At 46.2% G+C, this 22,701-nt stretch overlaps 1 protein-coding gene across 1 annotated transcript in view; it reads right to left on the bottom strand.

Annotated features, from left to right (window-relative positions):
* Window positions 1-22,701, bottom strand: part of LOC140428218 (complement C3-like) — a 174,068-nt gene that overhangs the window by 45,726 nt on the left and 105,641 nt on the right. The window contains exons 10-14 of the mRNA XM_072514435.1: window positions 21,577-21,771; window positions 17,184-17,330; window positions 11,851-11,977; window positions 9,813-9,863; window positions 269-365 (exon numbers count right to left, since the gene is read on the bottom strand). Of these exons, the coding sequence (XP_072370536.1) occupies window positions 269-365; window positions 9,813-9,863; window positions 11,851-11,977; window positions 17,184-17,330; window positions 21,577-21,771 (617 nt within the window). The remainder of the gene's footprint in view (window positions 1-268; window positions 366-9,812; window positions 9,864-11,850; window positions 11,978-17,183; window positions 17,331-21,576; window positions 21,772-22,701) is intronic.

Raw genomic sequence — 22,701 nt, 5'->3', positions numbered from 1 at the left:
AGAGAATTCTGGAGAAACTTCTTTACCCAGAGAGTGGTTGAGGTGTTACTGCCATGGAGAATAGACAAATAAACTCAATGCATTTAAGGAGAAGTAACACACGCAAGGAGAAAGGAACAGAAAGATAGGTGTTATCTCTGTAAATCCTTTTGTTTTGCACCTCCTCCATTTTCAAATAACTTCAGTATGTGTTTCTATCAATCACTTTTGTTCCCAATCATTGACATTCCCTAAATAAAATATATCATGCAGCATCAATCTACCATACCTGTATGTTTTCTTTCCAGAGGTTTTCTGTATCTCCCACACCCAAGCGTGATCATATACCGGACGTATGGTCTGATGTGTATTCATGATCCCAAGAACTGAATGGGGGGAGGGAGCATACATTTAGTAATGGAAGTTTAGAACCAATTCTTACTATAAACAACTTGGGAAATCCTGGGTAAAAAAATCTCCTTTCGCACAATTCAGAATGATTTAGCTAATGGGTCCTTGTTAAATTTGTGTAGTGTGTTATTTTGGTACCACCATTAAGCAACTGATTTTGGGTATATTATTGTAGATAATAAATTGACATTTGGTTCTATTGAGTTTCAAACCAAACTTCTCTTTTTGTTGCATGACTTGAAGAAGTCTTGCGTTGTGTTCTTCTTGAGTTGCTGACATCATCAACATATACTCTGATCCTGCAATACCTTCCATCATTTGTTCCATCGCTCAATGAAATAGTTCTGATATGATACCAAAAGGATTCGATTAAAACAGTGGGCGGGATTCTCTCAGCACAGGCAGGGCCGGAGAATCGGCGGGCCGGGCGCGAATCGTGCGACGACGCCCCGACGCCGGTCCGGCAATTCTCTGGAGAGCGGAGAATCGGCGGCGTTGGCGCCGGCGCGGTCAGCATGGCGCCGGTCGGGGGCCGATATCGCGGGCCCCTCCCGGCGATTCTCCGCTCGGGATGGGCCGAGCGGCCACGCAATGGTCCGAGTCCCGCTGGCGCTGTCCACCTGTGCTCTTACCCGGCGGGACCTCGGCGTGCATCCATCTGGGGGCGGCCTCGTGGGGGAGGAGGGGGGTCCGACCCCGGGGGGGGCCTCCGCTGTGGTCTGGCCCGCAATCGAGGCCTACTGATCGTCGGACTGGCCTCTCAAGCTGGGGGCCTCTTTTGTTCCGCACCGGCCCCTGTAGCCCTACGCCATGTTTCGTCGGGCTGGCACGGAGTAGGGAGCCACTGCGCAGGCGCGGAATTGCGCCTGTCCCACTGCGCATGCGCAGACCCGCGGCACCCATCTGACGCCGGTATCGCCAGCTGGAGTGGCGTGGGTCGCTCCAGTGCCGTGCTGGCCTGCTGTAGAGGTCAGAATCGCTGCTCCTGAGGGCATGTTGACACCGTCGATAAACATGATAGCATTTACGACGGCGTCAACACTTAGCCTCAGGATCAGAGAATCCTGCCCAGTACCTTTGACATGGAGTATTGAAAATACATAGTTTACTTCTGGCTTCATTTTGCTCGAGTTGGCAAAACCCTCTAGAGGCATCTAGTTTTGTGAAAATTATGGCATCAGACTTTTCACTTGTGATCTCTTCACATTTGGGAATTGGGTACTTTTCCTCTTTATATTTTGGTTAAGATCCTTCGAGATCAATGCAGATTCAGAGGTCGCCATTTGCTTTCTTAACGCACACCATCGAACTAACCCAGTGTTATGGGCCAGGGTTTAGAGAACCCCAAAGTGTATCATGGAGTTCACCTGACCCATAACTTTTAATAGATTGTGGCATGGGGAGCACACGGCCCACTCTACAGGTGTGGTACAGCAGAAATGGAAAAGTATTTTTTAAAGCAAAGCAATGTTTATTCTATGAACTCAAGTTAATCTTTTTAGAACATACAGTGAACATCTTAGCAACCATTAATTCAAATACAACCCCCAAATAATACAACACTAAGTAATCCTTAATAACTTCCCAAACAACATCCAGAAGACAAAAGAAACACCTTTTAACAGGAGCACATCAGGTGTACATTCACTCCTGAGAACATTTAAAATTATGAATTCACTAAATGATCAAGAGATAGTCTTTTCATGGCAGAGAGATCAGCAGTACACCTGCTTTGTCTGGCTTCAGCTCCAACACTGAAAAACGAAACCAAAAAAACACAGACACACCCAAGCTTTTCTCAAAGTGAAATTAAAAAGCAGAGCCAGAGCTCAGCTCCACCCACACTCTGACATCACAGCAGTAACATGAGCAGCCAAACATTTCTTAAAGTGACATTCTCATGACACCAGTCAGTTGGTTCTACCTCTTTTGTGATGATCCCCAGCCGCTACATGCGGTTAAGTTCCCGTTTCAAGTGTTCCCTTAAGGGAGCTGGTACCCTCCTTGGTGGATGAATAACCGCCTTGGCATTCTCTCTAAGCTGTATTTTGTAGTTGAATGGTAACGTACCCATTCCATGAAACACATTAGGAAACTTGCCAATAATGGCATCAATTTGCCAGTAGCTGAGATTTTGTCTGAGCTGTGAATGCACTTCACCAGCTACAGGAGCTTGGATGCTTGAACACCCAACAATGAAGATCATTTTGGTCCCACAACCTCAAATTTAATAGGCATCTTCATGCCTTTGACCTGAACCGTGAGATAGCAGGTCCCCATTGTGGTAATAATATAATAATAATAACATTGCCACTATAGTCTCTAACTGACAATCATTGTCATCAATTTGAGGTTTTTTTTTCAGTTTGGCTAAGTCCAATTCATTTATCAAATTAACTCCGGTATCCAGTTTAATTTGAACATTGGTTCTATTAATTTTCAATGGAATTGTCCAATCATCCTGATCGTGAACAATTGAGATTGGTTTTAAATTGTCAGCTTTGGAAATACTGCTGGTATCATGTGATGTTTTCTGTTGCCTTTGTAAGGATGGCTTGAATGTGTAGTGTTCAACAAAGAACATCAAGCTATGTTAATTAACAAAGCTGATTTATTAACACTACATTTACCTCGATTCGAACATACTCAAAAGTACAAAGGTTGCTGAAATAAAGTATGCTATAACTCTATCTGCAGAACTCTCAAATACACGATTACTCTCTCTCATGTGTGCAGAGTTCCGCACCGTAAATATCTAAACCCATTCCCTCCCAGAAGCTGCTATTTTCCACCAGCTCCTCCTGCCCAGCAAACCTACCCTCCATGAACAAATCCCCAAATCTCTCTGCCCCTCCCTTTCTCCGATCCTATACAACAAGCCCATCCGCCAGAATAAATCTATGGTTCCTACAGATCAGTGCCATTTATGTTATAGATTCGAGTTTAAAGTGCTGACTAAATTGGATCCATACTCTCAGAGAAGCTGTTACCACTGGGTTCGCAGAGTACCTGACTGGCGTGAAGAGAAGAGGAGCAGTCACCAGTGCCCCCAAACTCAGCCCTATGCAAGAAGCCTTCTCCATCTACCCCCAAATCGACCCCGGGTCCACGACCGACTCCCACACTTTCTCAATGTCCGTCGCCCAGAAATAATTCATTAAATTTGGTAGTGCCAACCCCCTGACTGTCTCTCCGTGGGAACGTCCACCGAATTCGGTAGGTCTTACCCGCCCACACAAAGGTCGAGATCAGCTTGTTAATCTTACAAAAAACACCTGAGGTAGAAAAATTGGAAGGCTCTGAAATACAAACAAGGACCTTGGAAGGATGCTCATTTTATCCGTCTGGTCACTTCCCGCCATTGATACCGAGCGGGCATCCCATCTCTTTAAATCCGCCTTCACCCTCTCTACCAGAGTGGCGAGGTTCAACTTGTGCAGCAAGGCCCAATCATGAGCCACCCATATCCCCAGGTACCTAAAGCTAATCCTGGTCGAAATGTCAATCTCTCCAGATCACCTCCCTTCCCCGGGGGGTTCAACGGAAAAACCTCACTGTTGCCCATGTTCATTCTAAGGCAGCACGGTAGCACAGTGGTTAGCACTGCTGCCTCAGAGCCCCAGGGACCCGGCTTCAATTCCGGCCTCAGGGACCGTCTGTGTGCAGTTTGCAGTTTCTCCCCGTGTCTGCGTGGGTTTCCTCCGGGTGCTCTGCTTTCCTCGCACAGTCCAAAGATGCGCAGGTTAGTTGGATTGGCTGTGGTAAACTGCCTCCTCGTCGACGGAGATGATCACCTCTGGATCGGGCCCCACAAGGGTGACAGCACAACATTCAGGGGTCTCCTAATGTTTGCCAACAATTGTCGGCCCTTAGCAAATCCTGTCTGATCACAGACATTACCCCCGGCAGGCACCCCTCCAAGCGAGTTGCCAGCACCTTCGCCTACAGCTTTGTATCAATGTTCAACAGAGAGATGGGCCGCTATGATACGATATGATTAAATACAGGATTACAGGCATAACAGAAACATGAAAAGTGCAAACAGTTAGTAAAATAATGAATCCCTACCACTCAGGTGAAACTAACCACTGCATTCAAACTTCCCCCAGTCCATGCATCTTAACAAACTTATTTGCCTCCTCCGACCTATCGGAATGATGGTCCTTGTCTCCAACATGACCCGCAGGCGAGCCGGGTACACCATTCCGAATCTCACTTTGCCCTTATAAAGAGTTGCCTTGGCCTTATTGAAAACCGCTCGCCTTTTCACCAGTTCTGCCCCAGCATCCTGGTAAATTCTAATGATATGGCCCTCCCATCTGCATTCTCAAGTTTCCTTCACCCACTTCAGGATTGATTGGTATTTATTGTCACATGTACCGAAGTACAGTGAAAAGTATTTTTCTGCGGCCAAGGGAACATACACAGTGTGTACATAGTAGACAAAAGAATAATCGACAGAGTACATTGACAATGGTACATTAACAATAGTGATTGGTTACAGTACGAAACAAGGGACAAACAAGAGCAGCATAGGGTGTCGTGAATAGTGTTCTCACAGGGAACAGATCAGTCCAAGGGGGAGTCGTTGAGGAGTCTAGTAGCTGTGGGGAAGAAGCTGTTCCTATGTCTGGATGTGTGGGCCTTCTGATTTCTGTATCTTCTGCCTGATGGAAGGGTCTGGAAGAAGGCAATGCCTGGGTGGGAGGGGTCTCTGATAATGCTGTCTGCCTTCCTGAAGCAGCGGGAGGTGTAGACAGAATAAATGGGAGGGTGGCAAGCTTGTGTGATCCGTTGGGCTGAGTTCACCACACTCTGCAGTTTCTTGCGATCATGGACCAAGCTGTGATGCAGCCGGATAGGATGCTCTCTATCGCACACCTGTAGAAGTTTGTGAGAGTCGTACGGGCATGCCGAATTTCTTTAGCTTCCGTAGGAAGTAGAGATGTTGTTGGGATTTCTTGACTGTTGCATCAACGTGAGTGGACCACAACAGACTGTTGGTGATGGTTTCCCCCAGGAACTTAAAGCTATTGATCACCTCACTTCGGAGCCATTGATGTAGACGGGGGGGGTGGGGGGGGGGGGGGGGTGTTGATGTAGATTGGGGGGGGGGGGGGGTGTTGTGCTACGCTTCCTGAAGTCAATGACCAGTTCCATGGTCTTTCCGACATTTAGAGAGAGGTTGTTTTCCGTACACCATGCAGGGATATGATCCACCACAGTTGTATCATCTGCAAATTTATAGATTGTGTTTGAGTTAAATGTTGCCACACAGTCGTGTGTGTATAGAGAGTACAGTAGACGACTGAGCACACATCCTTGCGGGGCCAAAGCATCCCGATGCAGGAGCCACGTTAGTGTGATCTCTCACTTCATGGCCATTACCGGAAGTCCCCCTGATCCTCTTATTAATCAAGAACTTATCTCTCTCTGTCTTACAAACACTCAGTGACTTATCCTCCACAGCCTTCTGCGGCAAAGAGTTCCACAGGTTCACCACCGTCTGGCTGAAGAAATTCCTCCTCATCTCTGTTTTAAAGGATCGCCCTTCAGTCTGAGGCTGTACACTCAGGTCCTAGACTCTCCGACGACTGAAAACATCTTCTTCATGTCCACTCTATCTAGGCCTCTCAATATTCTGTACGTTTCAATGAGATCCCCCCTCGTCCTTCTAAACTCCTTCGAATACAGAGTCCTCAACCGCTCCTCATATGACAAGCCCTTAATTCCGGAGATCACCCTCTAGACCCTCTCCAAGGCCAGCACATACAGGCCCAAAACTGTTCACAATACTCCAAATGGGGTCTGTCCAGAGCCTTATACAACCTCAGCAATATATCCCTGCTCTTGTATTCTACCTGTATCAAATCTTTATTGAGGTTGAGTAGACACACAGAGTCAGTCATCCCTCCTCACCCAGGTTGATAACAATTTTGGGGGTATTTCGGTTGTTTAGTGACCAATCGAGGGGTCTTGTTTTCTATCAATGATTTTTGGGGAACCTCACTTGGGATTGGTTGAAACAAAACCAAATCTTGCCTTGCAGATCCAAGTGTAAATATTACATATGAAGACATTGTGGGAGATGTTGAAGGCACATGCTTTGAGTAAGATCTGACTGTTTTTTCCTCAGATGTTGAGGTGATGACAGACATATCCATTTAGATCTGTCCAGAGTTGCTTTTTTTTTGGATAGGGTGGTCCAACTTGCAGGTTCTGGCACTGGCTTTCAGAACATTGTGTCACAAGTGTGAGGTTTCTATGATTATCCTGTTTCAAGACTAATATTGTGTGGTCTCTAAGATTATCATGGTTTGGAACTGCATCTTTAAATGTAGATGAAATGAGAGGAGTCACTTGAGCTATGTTGGAGGCTGCCTGGCAGTAAAGGAATGTGATGGAATATTCTCCACTTGCCTGGATGAGTGCAGCTCCAACAACACTCAAGAAGATTGAAACCATCGGGACAAAGCAGACCGTTTGAGTGGCACCCTATCCACAAACATTGACAAAGCTGGGTGATTCAGTTGTTAGAAAAGAGGAATCACACAGAAAGGGAGGTGCTGAATGTTAAGATCTGGGGACAAAGACAAATATTTCTAAATTCACAACAAGAAGACCCTAAGTCTCCTGAAACCCGGAAAGGTGTTATTGGTATTACGTCAGAAATAGTTGAGTTGGAAGCTGTTCCTTTGATTCTAAGGTGAAAGGCACTGGTAATTTGTCTTAGTTAATTTAAATTTTTACTTGGATACAAGGCTAGTATGTTTCTGTTGTCATGGAAAGGAGAATAACGGAAGTCATTTTGAGATCAGATTACAGGCTTCCCTTTAAACCCAGAAATGTCACAGACAAAAAGAAGTTGCAGCTCTGGTCATGGGTTGATCTGCAGTTTACTGGGAGGGGAAGAACACAGATATTGGCCAGGCCTGCACCTTAAGCAGAGAATATACTGACTCTATCATTCACCATGTGGAGTGAGATTGGGAGCCCAGTTTGAAAGCTGAGTTCATGAGGGATTAAACATCTCTGGAGGGTTCACGTAGCTGAACCTCGTGAGAGAATCCCAAATGGGGCAGCTGATTTGCCACCAACAAGCTCCCACAAACAACAATGTGATAGCAGTCAGGTAATCTGTTTTTTGTGATGTTTACTGCGTGATAAATGTTGGCCACGACATCAGGGAGAACTCCCCCGTTCGACAAATTATAGCCATTGGATCTTTTACATCCACCTGAGAAGGCAGTCAGATCCTTAGTATCCTGGTTAATCCACAAGATGGGACTTCCAACAGTGTGGCATCCCTCAGTACTGCACTGGAATGTCAGCCTTACTTTGTGCTCAAGTCTTGGGGTGGGACTTGAATCCAGAATCTTGTGACTAAGAGGTGAGATGCTGCTGACTAAGCTACAACTGAGCTGGCATCATTAGTTGAAAATCCTGGAACTCCCTCTCTGACAGCACTGTGGGTGTACCGACACCACATGGACAGACTGATGTCCAAATAACAATCCTGGAATTCCCTCCCTAACAGCACTGTGGGTGTACCTACACCACATGGACTGTAGCAATTCAAGAAGGCAGCTCACCATCATCTTCTCAAGGGCAATTAGGGATGGCCAATAAATGCTGGCCTAACCAGTGATGTTCGTATCTGTGAATGGGTGATGAGTGGTGAAGGTGGTGAGTGCCTGAAACGCGTTGCCAAGGGAGGTTATGGAAATAGATACATTAACAGCGTTCAAAAGGCATATTGATAAATACATGAATAGGATGAGTATAGAGGGATACGGCACAAGGAAGTGCTGAGGGTTTTGGCAAAGGCCTGTTCCTGTGCTGTATTCTTCTTTGTTCTTTGAATGAATTAACACCACTAATACATTTGAATGTTGCTGTAAATATGCTGATCAAAATGCTTTACTTAGGTGCCAGTAGGAAATAGACCCTAAATTCATCCCATTCTTTTTCGGAACTGAAGAGTAAAGATTTTGCAAAGGGAAAATTTTAAAAGCTCCCAAGGCCCCGTCATGTTTATATTATTATTTAGCCAAAATGTCTCGAAAAATTCAAATGAATAGAGACTAAGATGCTCTCCAAATAGATTTTTGCACTTTATACTTGCTTCAAGGTGATTGGTGGAAAATGAAAAACAAAATACTCCCCAATTCTTTTTCCTTTTAGCTCCCAGAGGTCAAACATAACAGTGGCTGCATTCAGAATGTTTCTCAAGTGTATAACTTGACAGTAGAATCATCGCATCACACTTATGTCCCAACTGTCTTTCTTCCAATTTGTTGAATTTAATGAATGTAAACACTGTCGGCTTTTTAAAAACTCATTTATGGGATGTGGGCATCCCTGGCTATGCCGGCATTTATTGCCCATCCCTAGCTGCCCTTCAGAAGGTGGTGGTGAGTTGCCTTCTCGAACCGCTGCAGTCCTTGAGGTGTAGGTACACCCACTGTGCTGTTCGGGAGGAAGTTCCAGGATGTTGCCCCAATGACTGTGAAGGAATGGCGATATATTTCCAAGTCAGGGTGGTGAGTGACTTGGAGGGGAACCTCCATGTGGTGGTGTTCCCAGGTACCTGCTGCTCTTTTCCTTCTAGATGGTAGTGGTCGTGGGTTTGGAAGGTGTTCTCTAAAGAACCTTGATGAGTTTCTGCAGTGCATCTTGTAGACGGTACATATGGCTGCCATTCGTCGGTGGTGAAAGGTTTGAATGTTTGTGGAAGGGGGAGCAATCAAATGGGCTGCTTTGTTCTGGATGTACTCATCCAGGCAAGTGGAGAGTTTTCCATTACACTCCTGACTTGTGCCTTACAGATGATGGACAGGCTTTGGGGGTCAAGAGGTGAGTTACTCACCGTAGGATTCCTAGCCTTTGACCTGCCCTGGTAGCCACAGTATTAATCTGGCTAGTCCGGTTCAGTTTCTGATTAATGCTAATCCCCAGGATGTCGATTGTGGAGGATTCAGCGATGGATTTCAAGGGCGGTGGTTAGATCCTCTCTTGTAGGAGATGGCCATTGCCTCTTACTTGTGTGGCACCAATGTAACTTGCCACTTGTCAGCCCAAGTGTGGATATTGTCCAGGTCTTGCTGCATTCGGGCATGGACTGCTTCATTATCTGAGGAGTCAAGAATGGTGCTTAATATTGCGCAGTCATCTGCAAACATCCCCACCTCTGACCTTAGGATGGAAAGGAGATCATTGATGAAGCAGCTGAAGATGGTTAGGCCTAGGACACTACCCTGATGAGAGGACCTTTGTAAAAGTGCAGATTAGTTTTAAATGTTTTCGTCTTTGTCCGTGAACTAACATAGAAAAAAGGAGCACTGTATCCATAACTGAAATCTATGTCTAAACAAAAAAGCTGGCGTTTGGACTCCAAGGAGCTTGTATAAAACAATCCTTACCTTCTCTGGGCAGTGTTAATGGTCCTCTTTTCCATGGAATGGTTGTTGTTTCTGAAATGAATCAGATTATTTCAAACAATTACTTTGCTTCATATTGTTGCTTTGGCTCTGACACGGTATGGGTTTGTCACTGCTGAAGTCCTTCTAACCTCTTCTTATGGATATTGCACACTCCCACTTTGTGGGACTGGTAAGGTACATTCCTGAAATAATCCTTCCATAGAAGGCATTTCCTGGGAACCACCACTCCTCCTTTTGTTATTTTAGCAGAAGCCTTGGCATATTGGGTTATATTTTGTATGGAGTGTGGTTAAGTCCAGAGGAAAAAATGGACAACAGTCAGGGGTGCAATTACAGATTTCACGGCTGTTCTGGATTTTCCCTCTGTAAAGTGAGGGAGGATAAGGGGGCAAAGGCAGGAAAATGGAGTTGGGGTACAGATCAGCTGTGATCTAATTGAATGGTTCTGGAGGAACGAGGGACAGAATGGCCTCCTTCTGTTAATGTTTCAATATCCCTGAGGGAACATAGCTGGAAAACTGTGACACCAGAGATAGCACATGACCCAGCAGAAACCCATAGGGACTGTGCAGCACTTTCTCTTTGGGGTGGCCGATTGATAAAAGGTGCTTCTCGGTAATGTGTTAAGTCTCCATAACTAGTTATTTTAAATTATATAAGAACATAAGAACTACGAGCAGGAGTCGGCTATCTGACCCCTCGAGGCTGCCCCGCCATTCAATAAGATCATGGCTGATCTTTTTGTGGACTCAGTTCCACCTACCCGCTTGCTCACTGGCGCTATGAAGATATGAAGGGCAGCATGGTGGCACTGTCCATGTGGAGATTGCACATTCACTCCTTGACTGCGTGCACTCACCCCCAAAGATGTGCAAGGTAGGGGGATTGGCCACGCTAAATTGCTCCTTAAATGGTGTTGGGGGACATTTTCTGACACTGGACTATGATATAAATTATAGGTGGCTCTGTAACTACATTTTTGCTCCTATATTACTTTTGAATAGTTCTGCTGAGACAAAAGGTACTCATCAGCTTAGATGCCTGTTTAGAAGAGGCAATTTGTAGAAATGAATAGTGTATACACAATGCTTGTTAATATCAGAAAAGACACAAAATGGCTGAACTAGCCACATTCCTGAACAATAATTTATAAACTTGGTAAACTACCTCATGAGAACCAGGCGTGGGTATTGTCATGATATTCAAACACACACATCATGATAGACACACCAACAGACAAATCAGAACACACAACACCACAACCAATCACAGAAAGATATAAAAGCACAAACACGACACCTGGTGGTCAGTATTAGCTGGAGACACGGACAAGGACAGACCTGCTACACGACACACTCAGGGAGACAGCACGTGCAGAGTATCCAGAACGAACTGTATACAAGAGTTAAAATAAAATAGAGTTGTACCACATACAACTGTGTTGGCTCATCTGTGCACCAGAGCACCCAACACCACAGGTATGTATAGGGAGTATTTTAACAGCCGTTGATAACAGCTTCACAGAACAAGGAATGCAATGTACCCTTAATAAGCTCAAGATCCCCAGCTGGAGACAGGACATATCCTTATGTTAGTCTTGAGTGATATTTGCATGAAGTTAAGAGCGGGTAAGACAACACCCACTTTAACCATTTTTGTGATAACTGGGATGCTAAGAGAATTGATTGCATGTAATGAATTGTGACGCGAATATAGTTGATTGATTGTATGTAAATGAGAATGCAACTAATTCCGCCCCTTGAATCCGTATATTAACCCAATGCAAGCCTTAGCTCAAGTGAGAAAGAGTATTGCGAGAATCTTTCTCCCAGATCTGATATAATTAACTGCTTCTTTACTCACTCAAAAAGGCCTACGTGTGTCCATGTGGAGATTGTACATTCACCCCTTGACTGCGTGGTCTCACCCCCACAACCCAAAGATGTGCAGGGTAGGGGGATTGGCCATTCTAAATTGCTCCTTTGATGGAAATTTTTAATGACCAAGCATTTTCTACCAGTTAATTCCGTTGATTCCATGAGATCAGAGATGAAGCGCAGCCCAGCGGCCTCGAAGACTTCAACAGCGTTTCGCCCACCACCATATGAAGAGCCAAAATCATAAAAATCCTTTCTGTAAAAAACCTGTTCAGTCAGAGAAAACAGACTTGTTACTTTTGTTGGAAAAAATATCTTGTTTTTTGAGTCATAGTTTAGAGTATAACTTTTAGTTTGGGGATTTAAATTTTTGACAAGTAGGATAGATGAAAACTCCTGGAATGAGGCTGGTAAACAAAGTGAAAGTGATTGCAGTTTAAGGGGTGGTCTGTATTTATTTACTAAGGTCAAGGAAGTGGGCAATCACTCAACAATGGGTGAGCCCACTCTGAGTTCCCTGAGGGAGGTTCAATGTTTACAGTTCACTTCATAAGGGTTTAAGATTATTCATATGGTTTCCCAGGAAAAGGAAATGTTTGGGAATGGGATATAATGGATTTACCCAGCCTGTGTTTCGTGGTGGTGGGAGGTGGCCCACAATTGGCTGGTGGGAGGGTCTACTCATCCCACTGTTGTCAACGGGGTTTCCCGTTGAATGAATCCTTCGCGACAGGGAAACCTGAACGATCCCACCGGCATGAGCAGCCGGGAAATCTTGCCTGGGTCTGAATCTCTATCTGGGACATGACATGCCAGTGGTGCTGAGGGGATTGACTGCAGGGGGTGGTCTTCATGGTTTGGGGATTTATCTGTGTGATTTCTCACAGAAAAAGGGGGCGCAATTCTCCCATCTAAGACTAAGTCCCGACGCCGGAGTGAAAACCGGAGTGTTTCACTCCGGCGTCGGAGGCCGTTCCCAGCCCCCTATTCTCCCGCCCCCGGGGGGCTAGGAGCGGCGTCGCGTCATTTACGCGCGGCGAGCCTTGGCGCCGCATAAAAGCGGCGCCACATAAATGATGTGACCGGCGTCGTGGAAATGACGTCACCCGCGCATGCGCGGTTGCCGTCCTCCCCGCAAGAAGATGGCAGATGGATCTTGCGGGGCAGCGGAGGAAAGGAGGTCCTCCTTCAGAGAGGCCGGCCTGCCGATCGGTGGGAACCGATCGCGGGCCAGACCCCTTTCCCCGGTGCAGTAACCCCCCTCGCCCCCCCCCCACAGGCCGTCCCCCCAGCGTCCCCGCGCTGTTCCCGCCGGCAGAGACCATGTGTGAATGGCGCCGGTGGGAACCTGTTGTGTTGGGCAGGCCGCTCGGCCCATCCGGGCTGGAGAATCGCCGCTCGACCATTGCCAACGGCAAGCGGCGATTCTCCCAGCGGCCAGCCGTGATTAGCGCCGCGCCGGTTTTGGGGGTGGGAGAATCGCGTGCGGGTGTCGGGATGGCGCGGCGTGACTCGCGCGGTGCCCGGGCGATTCTCCCACCCGGCGTGGGGGGGGGGAGAATTCCACCCAGGCAATCCCACGTTAACCCTTCATGTGCCAGGTTTATATGCTTCACTATTTGGATCTAAGAGTGTTCTTTGCCCCCCACACACTTCACAAAACCCACCCCCACACACTTCACAAAACCCACCCCCTCACAGATCACAAAACACCCCCCCTCACACTTCACAAAACCCACCCCCTCACAGATCAGAAAACCTACCCCCTCACACTTCACAAAACCCACCCCGTCACAGATCACAAAACCCACCCCCTCACAGATCACAAAACACACCCCCTCACACTTCACAAAACCCACCCCCTCACACTTCACAAAACCCACCCCCTCACAGATCACAAAACCCACCCCCTCACAGATCACAAAACGCCCCCTCACAGATCATAAAACCCACCCCCTCACAGATCAGAAAACCTACCCCCTCACACTTCACAAAACCCACCCCCTCACAGATCACAAAACCTACCCCCTCACAGATCACAAAACACACCCCCTCACACTTCACAAAACCCACCCCCTCACAGATCACAAAAAACACCCCCTCACAGATCACAAAACCCACCCCCTCACAGATCACAAAACCCACCCCCTCACAGATCATAAAACCCACTCCCTCACAGATCACAAAACCCACCCCCTCACAGATCACAAAACCTACCCCCTCACACTTCACAAAACCCACCCCCTCACAGATCACAAAACCCACCCACTCACAGATCACAAAGCACACCCCCTCACAGATCCTAAAACCCACCCACTCACAGATCACAAAGCACACCCCCTCACAGATCACAAAACCCACCCCCTCACAGATCATAAAACCCACTCCCTCACAGATCACAAAACCCACCCCCTCACAGATCACAAAACCTACCCCCTCACACTTCACAAAACCCACCCCCTCACAGATCAGAAAACCCACCCCCTCACACTTCACAAAACCCATTCCCTCACAGATCACAAAACACACCCCCTCACACTTCACAAAACCCACCCCCTCACAGATCACAAAACACACCCCCTCACACTTCACAAAACCCACTCCCTCACAGATCAGAAAACCCAACCCTCACAGATCACAAAACCCACCCACTCACAGATCACAAAACACACCCCCTCACACTTCACAAAACCCACCCCCTCACAGATCAGAAAACCCACCCCCTCACACTTCACAAAACCCACCCCCTCACAGATCAGAAAACCCACCCCCTCACACTTCACAAAACCCACCCCCTCACAGATCACAAAACCCACCCCCTCACAGATCACAAAACCCACCCCCTCACACTTCACAAAACCCACCCCCTCACACTTCACAAAACCCACCCCCTCACAGATCACAAAACCTACCCCCTCACACTTCACAAAACCCACCCCCTCACACTTCACAAAACCCACCCCCTCACAGATCACAAAACATACCCCCTCACACTTCACAAAACCCACCCCCTCACACTTCACAAAATCCACCCCCTCACACTTCACAACACCCACCCCCTTACACTTCACAAAACCCACCCCCTCACACTTCACAAAACCCACCCCCTCACAGATCACAAAACACACCCCCTCACACTTCACAAAACCCACCCCCTCACAGATCACAAAACACACTCCCTCACACTTCACAAAACCTACTCCCTCACAGATCACAAAATACACCCCTTCACACTTCACAAAACCCACCCCCTCACAGATCACAAAACCCACTCCCTCACAGATCACAAAACCCACCCCCTCACACTTCACAAAACCCATCCCCTCACACTTCACAAAACCCACCCCCTCACAGATCACAAAACCCACCCCCTCACAGATCACAAAACCCACTCCCTCACAGATCACAAAACTCACCCCCTCACAGATCACAAAACACACCCCCTAACACTTCACAACACCCCCTCACACTTCACAACACCCTCCCCCCCCACTTCACAACAGCCCCCTCGCACTTCACAAAACCTGTCCCGTGACACTTCACAGAACACCCCCTCACACGTCACAGAACACCCCCTCTGATATTCCTTGTATAGTTCTCCAAGAAGGGTAAAATTCATAATGTTAACAAAGAATATCAAGCTATGTATTTGAAACAAAGCTAGTTTATTTCACACTACTTCAAATGGTTTGCACATTTCACTAAGTAATAGCTAATAACACAACAGTATAAAATCTATGTGACAGAAATCTATATCTTTTTAGTACAGCTAAAAATCTAGCTCCTTCTTCATAACATTCTTCCGAGTTCCTAGAGACACAGCCTTTAATAAGACTACTCTGTGGTTCCATCTGGTGTTGAGATACATGAACATCATCTTGTTAACTTTTTACACTCGTTACATTATACATATCATTACATCCCCCCTTTTTTTAGTCGTTTGTACTGTAACGAACAGTATAATATAAGTAATGATATTACATTATACATTGATATGTATACCAAAAAGTTAACAAGTGAGTCAAAATTTGTTAGTTTTTTTACAAATTAAGCCTTGTAGGATTCTTTCTGGTTTGTAATGATCTCCTCAATCCAGTCGACTGAGTTGCAGATGTTTCCAATGTCTTCTGGAAGTCACCTTGTTTGTCATCAGGTCTTGTAGTAGTATGCAATAAATTACCATCAAATTCAATGCATGGAAATAAAGTTTGAGAAGACTTGACTTTCAAAAGAGCACATTGGTTTCTTCTTAGAACAGAACCACCAGATGATTTCGTGGTCGAAAGTTAGTATTGATCTTTTTCATTTTTATGGTCATGATTATGCATTGAGCATGACTAATTTTTCAACTACCTTGAAGTAATGGAATTGTCTGATTTTACTTCAAAATCCGTGATCAAAGTGACGAAAGAAATATTTGTTCGTCATGGAATACCTTGCAAAGTAATGACAGACAATGGACCTTGTTTTGATAGTAATGATTAGACAGAATTTGCTTGAATGTATAATTTTGTTCCTATCACGTCTAGTCCTCTTTATCCGCAATCTAATGGCAAGGTAGAAAAAGGCGTTCACATTGCAAAACAACTTTTCAAGAAAGCACTTGACTCTGGCTCAGATATGTACTTAGCTTTATTGAATTATAGAGCTACTCCTCTCTCAATGGGTTTATCTCCTGCACAGTTGTTAATGAATAGATCGTTGCGTACTACTCTTCCATGTTTACAACTAGCTGATCCTGATCTTCAGCAAGTCATCAAGAAAATGCAGCATCAAAAGCATCTTACAAAGAAATAGATGCAACATCGCTGGGACCGCTTGATCCAGATGATTTCGTGAGAATTCAGACTCCCACTGATAGGAACCTAAGCAACCTCAACATGGCCAAGCAGCACCTCACTCGTATATTGTTAAAGCAACTGGTGGTTCTGTTCTAAGAAGAAACCAATGTGCTCTTTTGAAAGTCAAGTCTTCTCAAACTTTATTTCCATGCATTGAATTTGATGGTAATTTATTGCATACTACTACAAGACCTGATGATAAACAAGGTGACTTCCAGAAGACATTGGAAACATCTGCAACTCAGTCGGCTGGATTGAGGAGATCATCATGAATCAGAAAGAAACCTAAAAGACTTAATTTGTAAAAAAACTTTAACAAATTTTCACTCACTTCTTAACTATTTGGTATACATATCAATGTATCATGTATGAAATCTCAGTTTAATCATACTTCAACTATTTAATTCAATATTTATTATTTGTTCTAGGTAATATAAATTACTGGAATAAAATGACTAAATTTATGTAATTACCCACAGTTTCCATTTAATAGGTCCTGCTTCTATCTAGTATAGAGTGAGGGATGCAGGAAAATCCCCATGCATTAGGATTGGTGCTCAGTTACTTTCTGGTTAAGGAGCTATTCAAGCAGCGGAGTGGTTAGAGCTGAAAGTACCTATTGAGTCTCTCACCTTCTGAAGTGTATTCATGTCCTTATTAGGTCCATAAAGCTGACTGTCCACTGCTTGGATAAAGACATCGGCTACATTGTCAGAGAAAACTGACAACAGCAAATCGCGTTGGTCATTATCTGTATTCAAGGCAGGTTGTATCTGAAACTGCGAACGACAATCAGATCTTCAGCCTCAACATACCATATAGAATGCAAGTTTAAACTAAATTGCAGGATTCAGAAGTCACATTGGTTATACTCTCTCTGATATTATTCGCACCGAGTTCAATGAAGATTAAAATCGGGCCGAGTGTAGAGGTGGGTAAACCAGTGTTACACCTGAGCCTGTTACAATTCCCCACACTCCCTACTGTCTCACACAAACTCAGGTTTATAAAATAAAAAAAAGACTTGCATTTCTCTAGCAGCCGTTCACAACCTCATGAATTCCCTTTCTAGACTTCCGGTGGCGATCATGGAGGAGTAGGTCGCACATTCGATAGCTCCCGCCTGAAACAGACTTTTGGCCCTTTTTTCACGACTTTTCTCGGACTTTAGGGGATAGATCGGTGTAGTGGACGATATTAAGATGGATTCCCCCTCCGATGTATGGCTAATTGGACTAGAAGTGGCCGTGTGAAAAGACTCAGCCCGGATAGAGTGAAGCAGTCGGAGCTGGGACCGCGGCACAGCATGGCGGGGGGTCAGGACCAGGGAGCGGTGGCTCAGTGGTCTAAGGAGCAACAGATGAAGTTCTTTAAGGACTGTTTCGCTGAGCTGAAAAAAGAAACGCTGGACCCGATCCAGGCTGCGATCGATCAAGTGGTTTTGAACCAGGCGGCCCAAGGGAAAGCGATACAAGAAATTGGGCTGAAGTTGTCTAGCCAGGAAGACTATCTAACCGTGTTGGAGCATAAGGTGGAGGTGTTGGATGAGCGCCACAAGAGAATGCAGGAGAAGCTGGAGGACCTGGAGGCCTGCCGCGGCGAAGGAGTTGAGGGGTTTTATGGAGCAGATGGGGGGTGTAGACCCATGGAGATTCGAACGGCCGAGGGCGAAGGAGTTTTCATTTTTTCTCTTGTCCATAAAGTTTACTCCGGCATTAATTTTTTTGTTCTAAGCAGGGCGCTAATTCCGAAGGTAGTGGGGACGGATTATTTGGCGATTGCAGTCTCTGATCATGCCCCGCATTGGGTGGATTTGCGATTGAGTGAGGAGAGAGGGCAGCGCCCACTGTGGAGGCTGAATGTGGGGTTGTTAGCGGACGAAGCGGTCAGCGGGCGGGTGAATAAGTCCATTCAGAATTACCTGGATACAAACGATACGGGTGAGGTATCAGCAGCGGTGGTTTGGGAGGCTCTGAAAGCAGTTGTAAGAGGGGAACTAATTTTGATTCGGTCCCATAGAGAAAAGGTGGAACGAGCAGAGAGGGAGAGATTAGTGGAGGAGGTACTGTGAGTGGATAGGAGATATGCGGAGGCCCTGGACGCGGGACTCTTGAGGGAGCGTCGGAGACTACACGCAGAGTTAGAGTTGTTGACCACAGGGAGGGCGGTGGAGCAGTTGAGGAGGGCAAGGGGATGGTCTACGAATATGGGGAAAAGGGGGCAGGATGTTGGCGCACCAACTTAGGAAGAGAGAAGCAGCCAGGGAGATTGGGGGAGTAAGGAATAGGGAGGGCAACATGATCCTGGACCCAGGGGGGGTGAACGACGTTGTTAAAGAATTTTATAGCACATTATACGAGTCGGAACCCTCGCCTGGTGTAGAAGGGATGAGGCAGTTCCTGGATCAGTTGAGGTTTCCGAGAGTGGAGGAGGATCTGGTCGAAGGGCTGGGGGCCCCGATTGAAGCAGAGGAAATTGTTAAAGGACTGGAGGGCATGCAGTTGGGCAAGGCTCGGAGGCCGGATGGTTACCCGGTAGAATTCTATAAGAAGTTCTCAGAGGTGTTGTGCCCGCTGCTGATGAGGACCTTTAATGAGGCTAAAGAGAGGGGAATCCTCCCCCAATGATGTCGCAGGCCTCGATTTCGCTCATCCTAAAACGAGAAAAGGACCCGGAGCAATGTGGGTCATATAGGCCGATCTTGCTTTTGAACGTAGATGCCAAGCTGCTGGGGGGGGGGGGGGGGGGGGGGGGGGGGGAGCACAGGGTTTCGCTGTATGCGGGCGATCTGCTCTTGTACATCTCGGACCCGGTGGAGGGGAAGGGGGAGGTTATGCAGATCTTGGGGGAATTTGGCAGGTTCTCGGGGTACAAATTGAACATGGGAAAAAGTGAATTGTTCGTGATCCAGGCAAGGGGGCAGGAGAGGAGACTGAAAGAGCTGCCACTCAGGATGGTAGAGAGGAGCTTTCGCTACCTGGGAATACAGGTGGCTCGGAAATGGGAGGCATTACACAGGCTCAACCTAACCCGGCTGGTAGAGCAAATGGAAGGGGACTTTAAAGATAGGATATGCTCCCGCTTTCGCTGGCGGGGAGGTTACAGACCGTGAAAATGACGGTGCTCCCCACATTTTTGTTTGTCTTCCAGTGCCTCCCCATCTTCATCCCTAAGGCCTTTTCCAAGCAGGTAAACAACATTATTTTGGGCTTCGTATGGGCAAATAAAACCCCGCAGGTGAAGATAATGTTGTTGGAGCGCAGTTGGGGGAGGGTGCGTTGGCGCTGCAACTACTACTGGGCGCCGAATATAGCGAAGATTAGGAAGTGGGTAAGGGGGCGGCATGGGAGCGGATGGAGACGGTGGTCATGCAAAGGCACCAGTTTGGGAGCACTGGCACCTCTGCCGTTCTCACCGGCGCGGTACTCCACTAGCCCGGTGGTGGTGGCGGCACTGAGGATCTGGGGTCAATGGAGGAGGTATAAGGAGGTGGAGGGTGCGTCAGTCTGGACCCCGATTTGCAACAACCACAGGTTCGCACCGGGCAGGATAGATGGCGGGTTCCGAAGTTGGCAGAGAGCAGGAATTCGACGGATGGGAGATCTAGTCATAGACGGGAGTTTTCCCAGTCTGAAGGCGCTGGAGGACAAGTTCAAGCTGCCACCGGGGAATGGTTTTAGATATTTGCAAGTCCGGGACTTTCTGAGGAAACAGGTGTTGGCTTTCCCGCTGTTGCCGCCACGGGGGATACAGGACGGAGTAGTGTCCGGTACCTGGGTGGGGGAGGGGAAGTGTTGGGTATCTATCAGGATTGTTGGAGGTGGAGGAAACCCTGGTAGAGGAACTGAAGGGCAACTGGAAGGAGGAGCTAGGTGGGGAGATAGAGGCGGGTCTGTGGGCGGACGCCCTAAGCAAGGGTAATTCCTCCTCATCATGTGCCAGGCTCAGTCTAATACAGTTTAAGGTGAGGGCACATGAGGGCGGCGAGGATGAGCATGTTTTTCGGGGTAGAAGACAGATGTGCGGGAAGCCCAGCAAACCATGTCCATATGTTTTGGGCATGACCGAAGCTTGGAGGATTCTGGAGTCCAGAAATAGTGATCTTTGGAGTGACAGAAGACCCGGGAGTTCAGGGAGTGAAAGAGGCTGACGTTTTGGCCTTTGCCTCCCTGGTAGCCCGGAGACGGATCCTTTTAATGTGGAGGGACTCGAAACCCCCGAGTGTGGAGACTTGGGTCAGTGACATGGCTGGGTTTCTCAAGCTGGAGAAAATAAAGTTTGCCTTGAGAGGGTCAATGCTGGGGTTCTCTCGGAGGTGGCAGCCGTTCATCAACTTTCTTGGGGAAAATTTAAATGTCAGCAGAAGCAGCATTCTGAAGGGGGGGCGGGTAGGTGCAATATGGTTACGGGATGTACAGAAGGGGTTGGGTGGGAAATGTCTAGTTTACCATGTTGATGTTTACATTATTATTGTTTTGTTTGTTATTGTTATAAAAATTTAGCAAATGCTTCAATAAAAATATTTTTTTAAAAAAATGAAATCCCTTTCTAGCCAATGAAGTACTTTTGAAGTTTCGGCATTGTTGTAATGTAAGAAGCGTCACAGACAATTTATGCACAGCAAGCTCCCACAAACGCAGTGATTTTATAATACCCAGCTACTCTGCCTTGGAGAATAGTTGGAGGATGAATATTGGCCAGTGTATCGGGAGATCTGTGGTGCTCTTCTTCCAAATAATGTAGTTGGATCTTTGAAGATCGTCTGAGATGACAGAGAGTCCCTTCACTTGACATCTCACTAAAGAGCAGAAATCACTGGAAATGGAGGTATTTTAACTAAATTCTGCTGACAGGAATGAATGCTGGGTTTGCACCTGAACTGATATAACGCACCATTGCACAAAGAAATTACCTGTCGAAAAACATCTGCTGATTTTTGATGGAGATTACAAAGTTCAACACTGTACACTACTACCCTTCATTTAACACCGAAGAACATTACACACCACAAAACACATCACAAACCTTCGAGCTGCAGGGGTCCTCCACCTCCACACGTACCGAGTCTGAGATAATACTTTCACTTCCCTTAATATTTGCAATGTAATAGGCAACAATGCGGAAATAAGGCACCATATCCTTTGTGATCAGGATTGGAAATGAAATGCTGTCAGACCTCCCAATTCTCTCAAAATGCAGCACTTTTCCTTTGTTGAGCACCTGGAATATTAAATATTTCCGATTTCTGTACAGTGTCACAAACCAAATACATTTTTCAAATAGAAAAACATGAGCATGTATGGTCAGTTCCAGCCCCACGTGCCCCGGAGTTGCAACACAGTTGAAATTAACTCTTAATTTAAAAAAAATACCCAAAGTCTTTGGCTGCCCAATTACTGCAGTCAGGTGTGTAAATGTAAACACAATTAACTTTTATTAACAACAATAACTATAATTAAATAGACAACAAATATAACTGGTTAACTATTATCTAATTTCTAACCCCCCCTCATTAAATTTCCACCACCCTCTGCACAAGACAGACAAACACAGAGGGGAAAGAGGGGTGTAAAATGTAATACGATGTAAAAGGATAAAAGTCTCTGCTTCAGATGTACATCTTCAAGTTAGATTTTTCTTTAGTCCAGTCCTCCAGTTGAATGATGTCTTTGTTTTCCATCTGTAATGGTTTTCCGTGTAGACTCATCAGGGTCTTAAGACTTCTCAGCAGGACTTAGAAATACTTGCAGGAAACAGTTGGGAGAAAGAGAGAGCAATGCACAACATCTCCTCTTAGCGTCTAGGAGCTTTCTCTTCTGGGTCCTCTGAAAATCCCCACCTGGCAGAACACAATTGTTGTCTGTTGCCAGGCAGAATACTGTCACTTGCCAATCCATTGGCCATTAGCCAACCAATCGCACCAAATCCCTTCTATTTCCTGGGTGTCATAAAGTCTGAGTTTTTCTGTTCAAAATTTAAATCTTCATAGCACGGTATACCATTTTGCAGGTTTTGAGTTCCTCACTTCCCTACTCAACTTAAAGGTATATTTCCATTAAAGATCAATAGACCAAAACAATAATGACAAAGTAGAAGAAATAGGAAATAAGGGAATCAACAGGAAGGGTCCTTACATGTCACAATATCACT

This window comes from Scyliorhinus torazame, chromosome 8 (assembly GCF_047496885.1).
Source record: "Scyliorhinus torazame isolate Kashiwa2021f chromosome 8, sScyTor2.1, whole genome shotgun sequence".
NCBI lineage: Eukaryota > Metazoa > Chordata > Chondrichthyes > Carcharhiniformes > Scyliorhinidae > Scyliorhinus > Scyliorhinus torazame.
Note: the sequence above shows the minus strand (reverse complement) of the source record. Positions and strands in the feature narration are given on the sequence as shown.